The 14634-nt window shown below is 46.0% G+C and overlaps 1 protein-coding gene across 2 annotated transcripts; it reads right to left on the bottom strand.

The window, feature by feature from the left end:
- Positions 1-459: 459 nt before the first annotated feature.
- On the bottom strand, positions 460-13227 carry JPT1 (Jupiter microtubule associated homolog 1). Of its 2 annotated transcripts, none has more exons than XM_044298399.1 (5): positions 13093-13227; positions 7281-7432; positions 5626-5711; positions 888-906; positions 460-792 (listed from the first exon to the last, which is right to left on the bottom strand). In XM_044298399.1, the coding sequence occupies exons 1-5, from the start codon at positions 13146-13148 to the stop codon at positions 680-682; spliced, it is 426 nt and encodes a 141-aa protein (XP_044154334.1). In that variant the 5' UTR covers positions 13149-13227; the 3' UTR covers positions 460-679. The 2 variants fall into 2 exon arrangements, with proteins under 2 accessions (XP_044154334.1, XP_044154333.1); XM_044298398.1 differs by lacking the exon at positions 13093-13227 and adding an exon at positions 11427-11775.
- Between the last annotated feature and the right edge of the window lie 1407 nt (positions 13228-14634).

The following is a 14634-nucleotide window of genomic DNA, read 5'->3' as shown; positions in this document are numbered from 1 at the left end:
CTGACATCATGCTGGACTCAAATCAGCTCATTAGAATGTGGCATCTGTGTGTATATTATGAGGTAACCATCTGTCACACCAGTACGTGACTACATCTAAGGCACTTTTTAGTAGTTAATGATTATATATAATTAGTTTGATTATAATCAAATATCCACATGACAGGTTCCCTTTAATGTCAAGCACAGCCACGGCTATTTGCCTCTATGGGGCTTACAGAAATTGCCAAAAAGATGAGCGCTAGCTTGGCTGTCTTATAAATGAGTTAAGGGCAGCCACAATCCACTATCCTTCACTCTGCAGGAGACTAGAGCTTCACATAGGCTGCTAATGTATGAGATGGGACAGCCCCTTTAAAAGTTGATTCATGCTGTCATTTTACACCACTAGTAGGATTAAGCCATGTGTGAATGCACCCCTAGGCCGCCTGCTTATAATAAAGGCATGAGGCGTGCTGACTGTAGATTAAACATTTAAATATTCTTTATTATGTCAAACATTAAGAAAACATGGCTACCAGAAAAACACATTCAAGCCTCTTCTAGTAGTTCCAGGGAAATGGGAAAAATACATGTAACCATTTGTACAAAAGTCAGGAAAAAAAGTGCTTTAAACCAAGGAGAGATGTACAGACATACATGGAAAAAAAAAACAAAAAAACCCTTAGTGGTGTAACTGTTCAGCCCAAGACCAGACTGGACTTTCCTCCAGGAGGGTTTCTTCTGCTGGGTACAGCGACGGGTGGAGCGGGCTGTGCGGGTTCTCCACAAGCCTCTTTTGCGGGCTCCGTTTCTACAGAAATAATTACCAGGATTAGAACATGAACAAAGCTATTGATAGAAACAAGACAATATGAAGGACAAGCACATCAGATGTCTACTACTTACCAGGTTCTTCTGCTTCACCCTAAAAGAGAACACAGATGAAGGGGTTATAGGTAAGACGTTTCCACTGATTGTACAATAATGCCCTCCAAGGGGACAGATACTCTGTAGTCTCAAACATTCAAGAGCAACTGTCAGCATGATCAACCCCATTAAGCCAGGCATACTGCCAGTAGGGTTGATTATGCAGATTTAAGTGCACTGGTTCTGTAACACCCCTATAAGCAACTCCATGTGTATTCCATTTCTGTTCCGCCAAAAAAAAAAAAAAAAAAAGTTATTAGAACATGTCCTATTATTGTCCACATTATGGACAAGAATAGGACTGTTCTATTAGGGGGTCAGCCGTTCAGTTAGGCAAAATACAGAATGCACACCAACATCTATTTTCTGTGGACCGCAAAATACATATGGTCGTGTGCATGAGGCCTAACTGTTCCTGCACCATGGCTCAGCAGCAGATCCACTGCACAAGTGCCATTTCCTGAGCAGCTCAGAACCAGTCTGCACATGAGCTGATGACAAGACTGCTCCCGGAAACTGATGCGCTGGTTTGGGCTTAGCCCTGTAAAATCAGAGTATGCACAGCACAGAGGAGTTACAGAGATGGTGCACCAAGCACTTTGTTCAGCCCCTTGGTGCTCAAACCAGCTCATTTGCATATGACCAAACATCTTGGCATGGTTTTATATACAGACATTACAAGCATTTTAATCAGCATGACCAACCCTACCAGTATGCATGCCTGGTTTAATAGGGTTGATTGTGCAGACAGGGGCTCCTGCACCTTTTAGAAGATGTCTTTCAAGATCTGCCATTGGACGGTCCTCCTTTAGTAGGGCATCCACTTAAGAGTTATCCAACACTGAACCCCCCACAACGCCCAGACCCACAATACTGACAATTATCTGGTCCCTGACTAGGCTTTCCTTCCAGACTGCTGATCACATCTATCAATAGGAAGGGGGTGGGTGTAGAGGTGCAGCCCCAAAAGCAAGCTGCATCATGTGACGCAAGGCAAGCAGGTCAGCGCTGCAAACCCTGTCTAGGGATGTTATCTGCACACAGGGGAGATACAAAGACTGCTGCAGAGTGATCTGGAAGGAAACCAGGCAAGTATTATTGTGGGTCTTGGCATTGTTGGGGGTGGGGTTGGTTAGTGTTAACTAGGGATCGACTGATTTTTTTTTTTTAGAGCCGATACAGATAACTTGTGAACTTTCAGGCTGATAGATGATATTCTGAGCATTTTCATTTAAAAAAAATAATTCTGTTCTGGCATTCACATTTCTTTATTGTTTATACATTTTATGTAAAATTAGGAAAGGGGGTGATTTATACTTTTTTTATTATTTAAATAACCATTTCCCCCTTAGGGGCTAGAACCCTTGTCCTCCATTAGGGCGAATAGGACTTCTCCCTGCTGCCCTGTGCACACAGAAGCAGGGAGCTTACCATGGCAGCCAGGGCTTCAGTAGCATCCTGGCTGCCATGGTAACCAATCATCGCCCCAGGATTACACTGCTGGGGCTCTGATCAGAAGCTGCCATCGCCACCAATGAGGAGGAGGAGACCCTGTGGCCACTGCTACCAATGATTTTAATACTGGGGAGGGGGCACACTGCTACCAATGATAATTAACCCTTAAATACATGAGGCAGAATCATAGCCTCCACCCTGCCTCTGACAGGGAGCTTCGATCAGCGGCAGCAGTTAACCCCTCAGGTGCAGCACATTAACTGCTGCTGATTGCAGCTTCCTGTCATAGGCTGGGCACCGCCTCCTTTATTTGTATTAGATGTTAATCATTGGTGGCACAGTGCGCCCACCCCTCATTGGCAGTGCAGCACAGGAGGGAGGGAGACACCAACTCCTTCCCTGTGCTGCTGTCAGCGCACTCATGTTCTAGACGCATTATCGTTAAGGTTAGATGCCGACAACTTTGAATATTGGCCAATATTGGTAACTGATAGTTGATCCCTAGTGTTAAAACCTTTAAACCAGTTGTACAGGGAAGGAACATATTGTCAGCTCAATGTTAAAAAAAATTACTACCTTGTCCCAGAAGTGGAGACCATGTACCATGTTACTAGTCCCAGAAGTGGAGACCAGCAGGAAACAGACAAGTGTTGGGGAAATTGGTAAAGGATCATTTGATGTCCTAATACATTATCCCTGCTAGACAACCCCTTTAAAATGGGGTTCAGTACAGCAACCAAACATGCCATGTACGCTAACCACTGGTCTTTCTTTGGGATCACATGGCTAGCATGTCACTCAGAACAGATTTGGCCCCCCATTCACTTCAAAGGGAGCAGCACTGCATTAACCATCTCCACCTGCTACAGAAATGGACAGCAGTTCCAATGCTGGAGCCACTGCAGAACAGCCGATTGGAAGGAATGCAGGACCCCGCCAGATACTGATAGCAGTATTATTAATGCACCACAAGCCTTCTTTGAGTAGGTCTTAAAGGGGTTTTCCAAGAGTGCCGATGATAATGATCTGCGCCGATGACAGGTCATCAGTATCTGATCAGCAGTGGTCCCGGTGTCTAACCCCCACGATCAGATACCGATAACCAATCCTCAGGATAGGTCATTAGGTATCAATCTCAGAAAACCCTTTTAAAATGTGCCATGTGCCCTACTGTAGAGGCAAGTCCTGTAAAAAATAAATAAATAAATAATCCTCAAGCAGAAGCTATATTGATGGCTATGAATGTACAAGTATAATGGTCATTAGCCGATCATGCCAGCTTTCCCATCTAATTGTTGGCACACATCAGTCCAGTTAGGCAACACCGCCAGCTTATTCCTTTGTCCACCCGTGGCAATAGGGTAAACCAAGCAGTACATAACCAGTTAATCACAATATATGGTCTGTCTGTAAAATGCACAGAATGTCAGACTGCGCTCAACATCTCCACTGCCGTACAGAGGTGCGGACACAATAGCACTAAACATGGCAGCGAGCCCATGGGTGCCTTTCACTGGGGACAATATGTCACTCTAGTTACAGGAGAAATCAGCAATAATTAAAAGTTAAAACATCCACAAGTTGCCTTGGATGACCTTATTGGGGGCACAATATATAAAATAGACAGTAAATGTCTGGTCATGAAAGGGTTAATCAACCACACCAAGTGGATGAATCCCGATTATAGGAAGTGAGACATGAAGGAAGAATGCACCTTCCACATCAGCGAGGTCACCGGGCATGAGTCACGACATGCTAACACAGCAGGTCAGGATGTCACAATGTGGTGTCGGCAGATCCCTATGACACATCCAGTTAAAACCCCATTACAAGTGCAGTAGTGTCCAGTGTGAAGGTTTGGTACTGGACCCACCCGATTGGACTTAAGGACCACTAACTCTTGCAACTTCGACCCTTCTTGGAGAAAACACACTGAAGGTGGAACGTATACCTGCAGAGCTGTGGACTATAAAGATACTACTGGCGCCAGTAAGTGAGGAACTTTGATTGTTCAATTGAAAAACAGCTTGTTGAAAACTCTCTGCAAAATCTACTAGGAGTTATCAAAGACTATTCCATTGTGAAGTTGAGGCTCACACGTACAAGCGGAGATCATACCCTGACCATTACGCGGGACGCCGCGGATTGCTGATCTGAGCCGCCTAAGTACATTTATTATGCGAGTAGACTATAATACAACTGACAAATAATCCATTTGGAAATTAACGCTGTTACTTTGAACTGTGCGAACATATTTGTATTCAGGACTATTAGTCTCTGCAAAAGATCTCAGGATATCGGATCGACTATTTCATCCGTCCTTTTTGTATATGGCACACTTCTGATATTGGACTGAACATTCGGATAGTTCTCATCCTCCATATATGTGAATTATTGGTCACATCCGATTTTTTTTTATATATATATCAAATAGGTCCTTTTACCATTGTGTTACAGTGATTATATATTTTAGATATTATTATTGATGTGTATGAATGTGTGTTAGAATATGTGTTTTTAATATAAAAATTGATTTTATTCAATAAAGTACCACGGCTACTAGATATAGTGAGTGCCCAGCCCTTTCTTTTGTATAATTTTTTGTTTGTTAGATTGGGTGAATCTGCAGGCTGTGAGCACCCATCCAGGTTTCCCCATACAGTAGTGTGAGCCATCATCTGTGAATTAACCCAGTGTGAAGGTTAGGCTTCAAAGAGACCATCATGATCAGGGGCTTCATGGGCAGTTTTCCCCACAAAGTGTTATAAAGCTTCAGATCAGCCTCTCATGCAAACAGCTGAGCATCAGGGGTACCAGGAGCCAGACCCCTGACAATCCCAAGTGATGGGGGGGGGGGGGGGGGAATCATGCACACAAGCATATGTTTAGTCCACATCTGATCTGCATTTTTTTTTGCAGGTTGAATGTGGACCCGTTGGTTTCACATGTCCATTCCATGGCCCTGCAAAAGAGATGGGTGTCCCATTCTTGTGTTTTGTGGTCAAGTATAAGACATTTCTACTGAAGTGAAGAAAAACACTTCTAGGATCAGGGCAAGGAGATCATCAATAGATTGGTGGGGTCCAACATCTAGAGCATCAGTAGGTAAAAGCAATGCCGGAGCCACAGCCCTGTAAGCACTACAGTCCACTCTTCGGATGGGAGGGGGATCCCACAGGTTAGATCCCCACAGGTACCACATCACGAGATGGGAATAAGCCTTAGAACTGCGCTAGATCGTCTAACCAATGACTATACTCACTTCTGTGTGTTCTGTGGCATCGCTGTATTCATCCTCTGTACATGTTCGGTGTGGATCATCCCCACAAGCTGCGCTTTCAGAAACTCCTAGAGGGCAGAGAACATCTTTATTATGGTGGAAACAAGCATTTACCAAATCAGAAGTGTCAGGAGAGGGGACATGTCCACATTAAAGGGCATCTGTCAGGAGATTGGCTGACCTGTTGGCAGCCAAAGACATCCGTGTTGGTCACATGTTCATATGTGTCCACATTGCTGAGAAAATGATGTTTTAATATATGCAAATGAGCTTCTAGGTGCATTGGGGGCGTTGCTGTTACACCTAGAGGCTCTGCACTTTGATAGGGCCAAGTAGTGCAAATGTGATCACACCTAGCCCTGTAAAAGTGCACAAGGCATGGTACTTAGACCAGGTGTAATGGTAACGCCCCCATTGCTCCTAGAGGCTAATTTGCACATTTAAAGACATTTTTCTCAGCAATGCAGGCACATATGAACATGGCACCAACACAGATTTCTTCAGGTCAGCCAGTTTCATATGTACAGATCTGACAACAGATGCCCTTTAAAGCTTAGCTCCCTATGAAGCACAGGACAGCAGATCACTCAAGGACTTTTAGTCCATCTAGATCAGACAAAAAGACATTTAAAGCCATTTGTGTAACCCACTTTAAAGGTCGAGGAGCTTCCCAGCATCTAAAGATTTCAGGTCCAGCTTCAGTTTGCAGGCACACAAGCTCACCCCAGTTATCTGCAATTCACCCCAAGTTAGGCTACTTTCCCACTTGTGTTTGGTGTGGATCCATCATGGATCTGCACAGATTGATCCGTTCAGATAATACAACCGCATGCATCCGTTCAGAACAGATCCGTTTGTATTATCTGTAACCTAGCCAAGATGAATCAGTCTTGAACACCATTGAAAAAGTCAATTGAGGATGGATCCATTTTCAATTGTGCCAGATTGTGTCAGTGAAACCAGATCAGTTCTCCATTGTGCCAGGACAGATCTGTTTGGCTCAGTTTCGTCAGGCGGACAGTTTTGGTGTCCGCCTCCAAAGCGGAATGGAGACCGATCGGAGGCAAACTGATGCATTCTATTCGGATCCTTTTTCATTCAGAATGCATTAGGGCAAAACCGATCCGTTTTGGACCGCTTGTGAGCTCTGAACGGATCTCACAAATGGAAAGCCAAAACGCCAGTGTGAAAGTAGTCTTACAAGCTAGCTGATCATTTCTGGAGACCTTTCTAGGGAAGCTGACCATCACTAATCTTACACAACCTTCACTAGTGTAAGGGACAGGAGAGGCGAGAACTGATTATCTATCACCACTACACCACCCTGCTGAAGAACTAAGGGCCTTAGATTAATAGAACATTTTGATTAACATTTTTAAACTTTCCCAAGTGTAGATGGAAGTTAATAAATGACACAGTATTACATAATCAGTACAGCTTTGACACAACAGCCCTGATTAAAACCAGGACTGGTGGAATGATCCTCCTTCCACATATGTAACCTGACCAGCCGTCTACAATTACATCTCATACAGGTAAAGGGCAGCACAAATAACAGGAGTTATGAAGCTCATCTGCCTTGTGCCACCAGCACCGATCTACAGTTAACTATGCAGATTTACATAGGACTGCTTTACCTGGCTCAGAAGCACAGGACGTGGGGGCCGGTTCGTTGTCTGGTATGCCAAATATGTTGGAAGCCATCATGTGTCGTCTAGCTGGTTGTTGTTGCTGTTTTGCACCTTCACCGAAGACGAAGCTGGAGCCACCGCCAGGAGGTCTCAAGACCCTAAACAAGAGAGTCACTGGGTTTAGCCAACCAGAAGTTGAAGCATCAGGAATTGCATGCAAGCTGGCCTACAAGTAATCGTTAAAGTGGTTTTCCAAGACTTAAGGAGGTTCTGTATCTTTCCTGATGACCCATCCTCTGGATAGATCAGCATCTGATTGGCAGGGGTCCTGGATGTTTACCAAGGCCAGCAGCGATACAATGTACAGCCATGCTACTGCCAGCACCTTCTCAATAGCTGCTCAGTGGGGGTCCTGTGTGCCAGACCCTCACTGATCAGATACTGATGACCTACTCATTAAATAGGTCATCAATTGTAAAGTCTTGGAAAACCCTTTTATTGTTTACTCGAGATAAACATTTTATCCAGCTCATATTCTGGCTTCCAATCATGCTAAAGATAACAGGAAGTTCAGCCATATTTGTAGTCACCGACATCCTTCCCAGTAATTGAGCGTTCCAGCAAAAAAAAAAAAAGAAGTATTACAGGGGATTGCCATCCAGATCTCAATTTACCCTTAAATGATACCAATGAAAACTACCTCACACAGCTCTATAGGAAGGGGGGGAGGGGGGGGGGGCAGTATGGGTCTTAGTAAAACAAAAAACTAAATGTATTTGGCATCTATCCACACACACACACACACCTCATCAGTAAGTCCAAAAAAACCTTGCTCCCGCAGGTTCCCCACAGGTGACACTAAGGAGACTCATTCCAGTCACGGCCTGCTATTAGCTGCCCCCACCCCCCTCATTTTCATACGAAGCCACTCCCCCTCGTCTGCCCGCCCTTAGTCTCTGCTCTAACCTCCCTCCTCCCGTCCGTAATCCCGCGCATGCGCCGTTGAACGAGCACAGTGGGGCCGGGGCATTGCAGTTTACCGTGCATTATCGCGTTCATCGGCGCATGTGCAGGGTTATGGACAGGAGGAGGGAGGTTAGAGAAGAGACTAAGGGCGGGCAGTCGCGGCGGTGGGGGGAGTGCCTTTGTGTTAGGCCTGCACAATATAGCGCCAAAGCAATCGCAATCAATCGCCATATTGCAATCGCCAATTGGCCTGCTCAAAAATGCTGCAATTGTATTACCATATTTTTTGCTTTATAAGACAAACTTTTCCCCCCCCCAAAAGTGGGGGAAAAGTGGCAGTGCGTCTTATAAAGCAATGGTTGACTTTTTACGTGGCTGACACGGATGTATCGCCGGCCGCTATGCTGCACAGCGTGGCCGGCGATATATCAGTTAGGCTACTTTCACACTTGCGTTCGGGGCTCCGCTTGAGAGTTCCATTTGAAGGCTCTCACAAGCGACCCCGAACGGATCCGTCCAGCCCTAATGCATTCTGAGGGGATGCGGATCCGCTCAGAATTCCTCAGTCTGGCACTGTTTGTCCTCCGCTCAGCAGGCGGACACCCGAACGCAGCTGGCAGCGTTCGGGTGTCCACCTGGCCGTGCGGAGGCAAACTGATCCGTCCAGACTTACAATGCAAGTCAATGGGGACGGATCCGTTTGAAGTTGACACAGTATGGCTCAATTTTCAAATGGATTCGTCCCCCATTGACTTTCAATGTAAAGTCAAAACTGACCCGTTTGCACTATAATTTTTGTTCATGGTAATGCAAACGGATCCGTTCTGAACGGATCTAAGCGTTTGCATTATAGGTGCGGATCCGTCTGTGCAGACACCAGATGGATCCGCTCCGAACGCAAGTGTGAAAGTAGCCTTACAGTATGGGGAGGGAGGAGGGGCTGAAGGCAAGTCGTTATTTTAATGAACAAATGTTCTTCTATTTATTTTATTGATCTGTTCTGTGCAGCGCTATTAAGAAAATGGCAAGTTGTATTTTGTACTTTTGCAGTAATGCAAATGTGTTATTTAATTTAGTAAAAGATGTTTTATTTTGAAAAACACTGCATTTCAGTTCTGGAGTTAAGCATAACTACATTTCTGCATTATCAGTAATGTCTGTGTGCTTTTGCCTTGAAAATCCAAGCAAATAGACCTAGGACAATACCCTTAAAATAGCGCATCGCAATTTTTAGGGCCCTAGTCGCACAAAATTCCCATATCGTGCAGCCCTACTTCATAAAAAAATGACCCAGGGGCCTGAGCACCGGCTGTTGTAACACCGCCCCTGGGCACCTTCACAGCCTCATTTGCATACGGATTAAAAGTGTTTTTCTGCACAACGATGCTAGCAAGGAACTAACGTAAGCTCAGTTTTAATAGGGGGGATGCTGTGGACATAACACTGTTATTAGGTTAATGGGGTGAGTAAAGCCAGAGATGTGCAGCACATCCAGCAGCTCAGAACATGTGGCTTTTGCTGCAGATTTCCCCCTCTGCATAGCAAAGTGCGAAACCTCTGGAAGCTGACATGCCACAGAACCTAAGGGCTACGTGCAGATGTCCTTGTGGACGCTACAGCATGTGGAGGAGGTTCTGTACATGCATCCACGTGTTCATATCAAATGTCTAAGAGGGAAATACTCACTTTAAAAGGCATTTTCCAGGAGCAAAATATTGCCTTGGCCACATGAGAGATGAATGTGACACTGATTTAGGAAGAGGCCGCTGGACCTCCGCTGATCAGCACCAAAGCCCTTGTCAGTGCTGCAGCCTCCTTGCAGCTTACCAAGCACATTGTACAGCGGCTCAGCCCCATTCACTTCTATGGGGCTGAGCTGCGCCTAGACCACATGACTGATGAATGTGGCATCACTGGCCTAGACTAAACCAAGAGAAGGCCACAATGCAAGCGCTTGTGCCTTCTCAAACAACTGATCAGCAGGGGTCCCGATGTCAGACCATCACTGATGACCTATCCAGAGGATTGGCAGCAAGTATACAAGTCTCAGAAAACCCCTTTAATACAAGGCACTTTGGCTACTTTCACATTTGCAGCAGCAATTCCAGCAGAGAACAGCCTTCTGGAATTGAAAACGGAATGCCCACCGGCCCGATTAAGTAAAGTGGGGTCCGGCAGAGAATCAGCAAAAAAATGAGCCGGTTTGTGCTCAGCCGATTCCTGCCATTTTGTCGGATCTGTCGCAGATGTGAAACTAGCCATACTAATGTATTGTGATTGTCCATATTGATTCCTTTGCTGGCTGGATTCATTTTTCCATCACATTATACTCTGCTCGTTTCCATGATTACGACCACCGCTGCAGCGCAGACACGGGGTGGCCAGGACGGGAGCTGCTGCACATGCGTGCTCCCACAGTCCCTACAGTATGCAAGCATGACCACCACTGCTGGATTACAGGCTAGTCGTAACCATGGCTACAAGCAGCTAATGTGATGGAAAAATGTGCCTTGCATTGCCCTTCTCTACATAATTGCCATTTTCTGAAGTGAGACAACCCCTTTAAGAGCTACATAGCCACATTTACTGTCCCTACTGAAGCCAAGCCTGGAGGAGTTATCAGTTATTGGGAAAAAAAAAAAAACTTATGCAACTCATCAGGACTTACATATACATTAGCTAGGAAAAACCCATACTTACACCTGCATAGTTCTGTTATTCATGCTGTGTTTACATGCTGCAGCAAAATTGTGGAGGCGTGTAACCGTGACTCAGCTCTCCCTCATGAATATTCATGGGCGTGAATAATCTGTCCTTCCCCGCCCCCTGCACATCCCAACTTTGCATAAAAATGAAAATCTCCTAGCTCACAGGCAGATAGATATAGATCACCCCCAAGCTATATGGCCGCTACATATATCCCCAAGCTATACGGCCGCTACATCCACCCAAGCTGCTATGGGATCTAGACAGTGATAAAGCTAGCTGCATATGGTGCCTACCCCCAGCGTACCCTAACTGCAGGAAAATAACCAGAGCTGCCCGTACAGAAACCCATCCTCAACATCCACTAGTGCACACTGGGAGTTGTAGTGCACAGAGCAGTAATAAAGTTGCCGGCACTACCTGAAGCCGCCGTACAGTCTAGCCTCGTGTCTCGGCGTGCAGGTGCTGCCTGCCTCTCACCTGCCACCTCCAGAGCCTGCGTCAGCACCGTCCAAATCCCAGCAACCGCTTTTGGCAGAGCGCATTTTACATTGAGGCACATCACTTCCCGAGCCGCAGAGGTGGTCGCCTCTTCTTGCCGGAGTCCTAGGTGCTGGCCATAGGTATTGTATGGATGAGCCTGGCGACCTAGCAGTAGTCCCAGCTGATGCGCAGGTGCCACGCCTGGCTTTCTGCAAGCTGAGCTTCTATACAAGGATGCTGGTTCAGAGCCCACTGAGGATGCTGGTGGATCACAGGGAGGGAGCAGGCACACCATTGAATCTTTCCGCACAGCTGCCGACACTGGCAAGGATCGCGCATAAGCGATGCCTCACGGGAGCCGCGGCAGCCAGAGGGGGGGCAGGCACGCAAGGCTCTGACGTCTCATGTATAGAGCCGGGCCACTCCCTAAGGTAGGGAGAAGCCTGTACACGAAACGAGCCTGGTGGATGACGTCAGGGGGCACGTGACCAGCATCTGCCGTGCAGAAACACGGCAGAATCAATAACCGTATGCAAGTAAATTATAAATGTATTGTTAATAATGTTATAAGCCACCATAACAGCTATAACGCGGACAACCCCTTTAAGTAGCGCATCCTAACCGCCCCCCAGACAATTGTCATCTGCATGACTAGCAGCAGCGCACAGGTCCAGCCATGCTGGGAGGACGCACACGTGACACTGCTACATTTCCTTTGTTAAAATCTTCTCTGGGAATAGAGCAGCTGAGGCGCCTCACCCTTCATAACTGGGACACAAATCAGGACTACTCCCCCCCCCCCCCCCCTTCCAGATGACAGCAGCACAAAATTCCCAACGGGAACCCCACCCAGAAGGGAAAAAAAAAAAAAGTAACCCATGACGGAACGAGAGCCAGAGAGGCGGAGAAGCAACAATAGAAAAGACTCAATATACAATTGCAAGAAAGGCTGATCTTCAGGGGGGAGAGGATCTCAGGGGTCCACATGGAAGATTTAGGGTTCATTAGAAAGGGCTAACATGGGGTGAGTGATGGCATATAGGGCATCACATAATTAGATGCCATACGGTGGCCTCCAACACCCATAGGGAGGGACCATTCCCTTCACAGCCCAGGACAGACATGAAGAACTCACATGTGAACAGGGACTAAGCTACACATTACTGGATGCCGCATCATTGGCAGTAGACAGAGGCCAAAAAAAAAACAAGAACATCTGGACACACTTAGCCTTCTACATCACAAAGCCAGCCCAAGATATGGTTCATCATCCCAAATTTTGGCAGCAGAATAAGAGATATGCCTGAGACCAGTCACACCCATGCACCCCCAGAACACAGCCTAATAGAGAAGAGCTTGCATTAACGCAGAATGCACTGGGTTCTACCAGCACAGCGCCTCCTTTGCCTGCAGGGTGATGTGATGAACTACAGGTCATTAGCATGAATGCGTCTGATCTAGAACCTCCTAGCATTTTTAAAAGGAGCTAACCTGGAAGCAGGAGTGAGTAAGTAACCATTAAAACTGGAATATAACCCATTGATCAATACGCAGGTACATGCTGGTATCTGTAGTGCCCCCCCAAAGCAAGAGACTACACCCAGTAGACTGCGTAAGGCATGCAGTAAGTGAGCTCCCCCCACCTAGCTCTGGATAGTATTACCTAGAGCTGCTGCGACAGTCGGGGTCAAGCCCTTGGAACATAGACGTGGTCGTCATATCGTCTACCGGCAGCTACTGACAAGCAAAATGAAACGTTACCGCATTTATATAGTGGACCACGCCCCTGGTGGCGTCTTATTGGTTGCTTCGAACCGTTACGCCTCGTCTGATTGGCTGGCTGCCGTGCTCCGCCTGGACAGTTGGCGGTTACGACTGTCACTCTAGCATGATTTTTAGTGCGTGGTCCCTGCTTCAAGTCCCGCCTTCCAACATAAATCCACCAAAGAAGAAGCCGCTTTCACCTCAGTTCTCTTACTGGCTATTGAGCTTGTCAGTCATTTCTCCCCCCAGTCTTTCTTTGTGAGCGGATGCTGGCGTGCTCCAGCAGTGTGAGGTCACTGGGAGGATAATTTGGGTGGGGTGTCTGGAGATGGATAGCAGCGTCTATGAGTAGCACATTAGCAATGCGGTACACAGAGTGCGGGGATGTCGGTCAGTAGTGAGGAGTGTGTTGAAGAAGTGGCGCCAGCTTCTCATTTCTAGGCACTGGTCCATGATGCCTTTGTTGCCCATAACAACCAATCACAGCGCAGCTTTCATTTTCAAAGAGCAGAATGCGAAATAAAAGCAGCACTGTGATTGGTTATGTTTTTTTTTCTTTTGCCTATAGAAACCAATCACATCGCAGCTTTCATTTTTCTAGAGAAGAATGCAACATAAAAGCAGCACTGTGATTGTTTTTTTTTTCTTTTGCCCATAGAAACCAATCACATCGCAGCTTTCATTTTTCTAAAGAAGAATGCAAAATAAAAGCAGCACTGTGATTGTTTTTTTTTTTTTTCTTTTGCCCATAGACACCAATCACATTGAGTTCATTTTTCTAGAGCAGAATGCAAAAAAAAAAAAAAAAGCAACAAAGACAGTTTAAGTGGGTTCTCCTTCTCCAGGAATTAAAACATATAAAAATAAAATTGAAATATTATTTTATGATAAATATATTCACAATTACCTTTCATTACTTATAATGGCTAATTTTGTCTAGGGAGCAATCATTAGGAGAAATAAAATGGCCGCCGTCCTATCAGTACACACATAACCTGTCCTAATCACACAGCAGGACAAGTTACTTCACAACACTGAGCTAAAGAGCTGCCTCGTCCTCTTCTCTGCTCATGATCCTGAATACAGGTGAATCTGTAGGAATGGAGAAGGTGAGGAGACATGAGAGGAGGTGAGGCTAATTAGCAGCAGCACTTGTATGCAGTCTCCATTACCACAGCAACACATCGCCACAGTCTGTCCTGTCCGTCTGCTATGTACTTCATGTCTCTTCATGAACTAAATTCCCCAGAGATTCTTATCAGCTCTATTAAAGTTCTTATCAGCTGTATTCAGGGTCATAATCCCTGACATGTAGAGAGGAGGATGAGGCAGCTCTTTACCTCAGTGCTGTAAAGTAACTTGTCTGCTGTGAACTAGCCAGATCAGAAAAAAGGTTGTAGTCAACATTTCTTTGCCCCACTGGAGGTAAACTACACCGGAT

Source organism: Bufo gargarizans, chromosome 6 (assembly GCF_014858855.1).
Source record: "Bufo gargarizans isolate SCDJY-AF-19 chromosome 6, ASM1485885v1, whole genome shotgun sequence".
Classification (NCBI taxonomy): domain Eukaryota; kingdom Metazoa; phylum Chordata; class Amphibia; order Anura; family Bufonidae; genus Bufo; species Bufo gargarizans.
The sequence above is the reverse complement of the archived record's forward strand: the minus strand, read 5'-3'. Positions and strand labels throughout refer to the sequence as shown.

Coding starts and splice junctions, on each gene's coding strand:
- JPT1 (XM_044298398.1), bottom strand. CDS start 11,491: ATGCGCTCTGCCAAAAGCGGTTGCTGGGATTTGGACGGTGCTGACGCA. Junction 7,433..11,426: donor GCAGGCTCTGGAGGTGGCAG/GTGAGAGGCAGG, acceptor TCTCTTGTTTAG/GGTCTTGAGACCTCCTGGCG. Junction 5,712..7,280: donor GTCCTGTGCTTCTGAGCCAG/GTAAAGCAGTCC, acceptor TCTGCCCTCTAG/GAGTTTCTGAAAGCGCAGCT.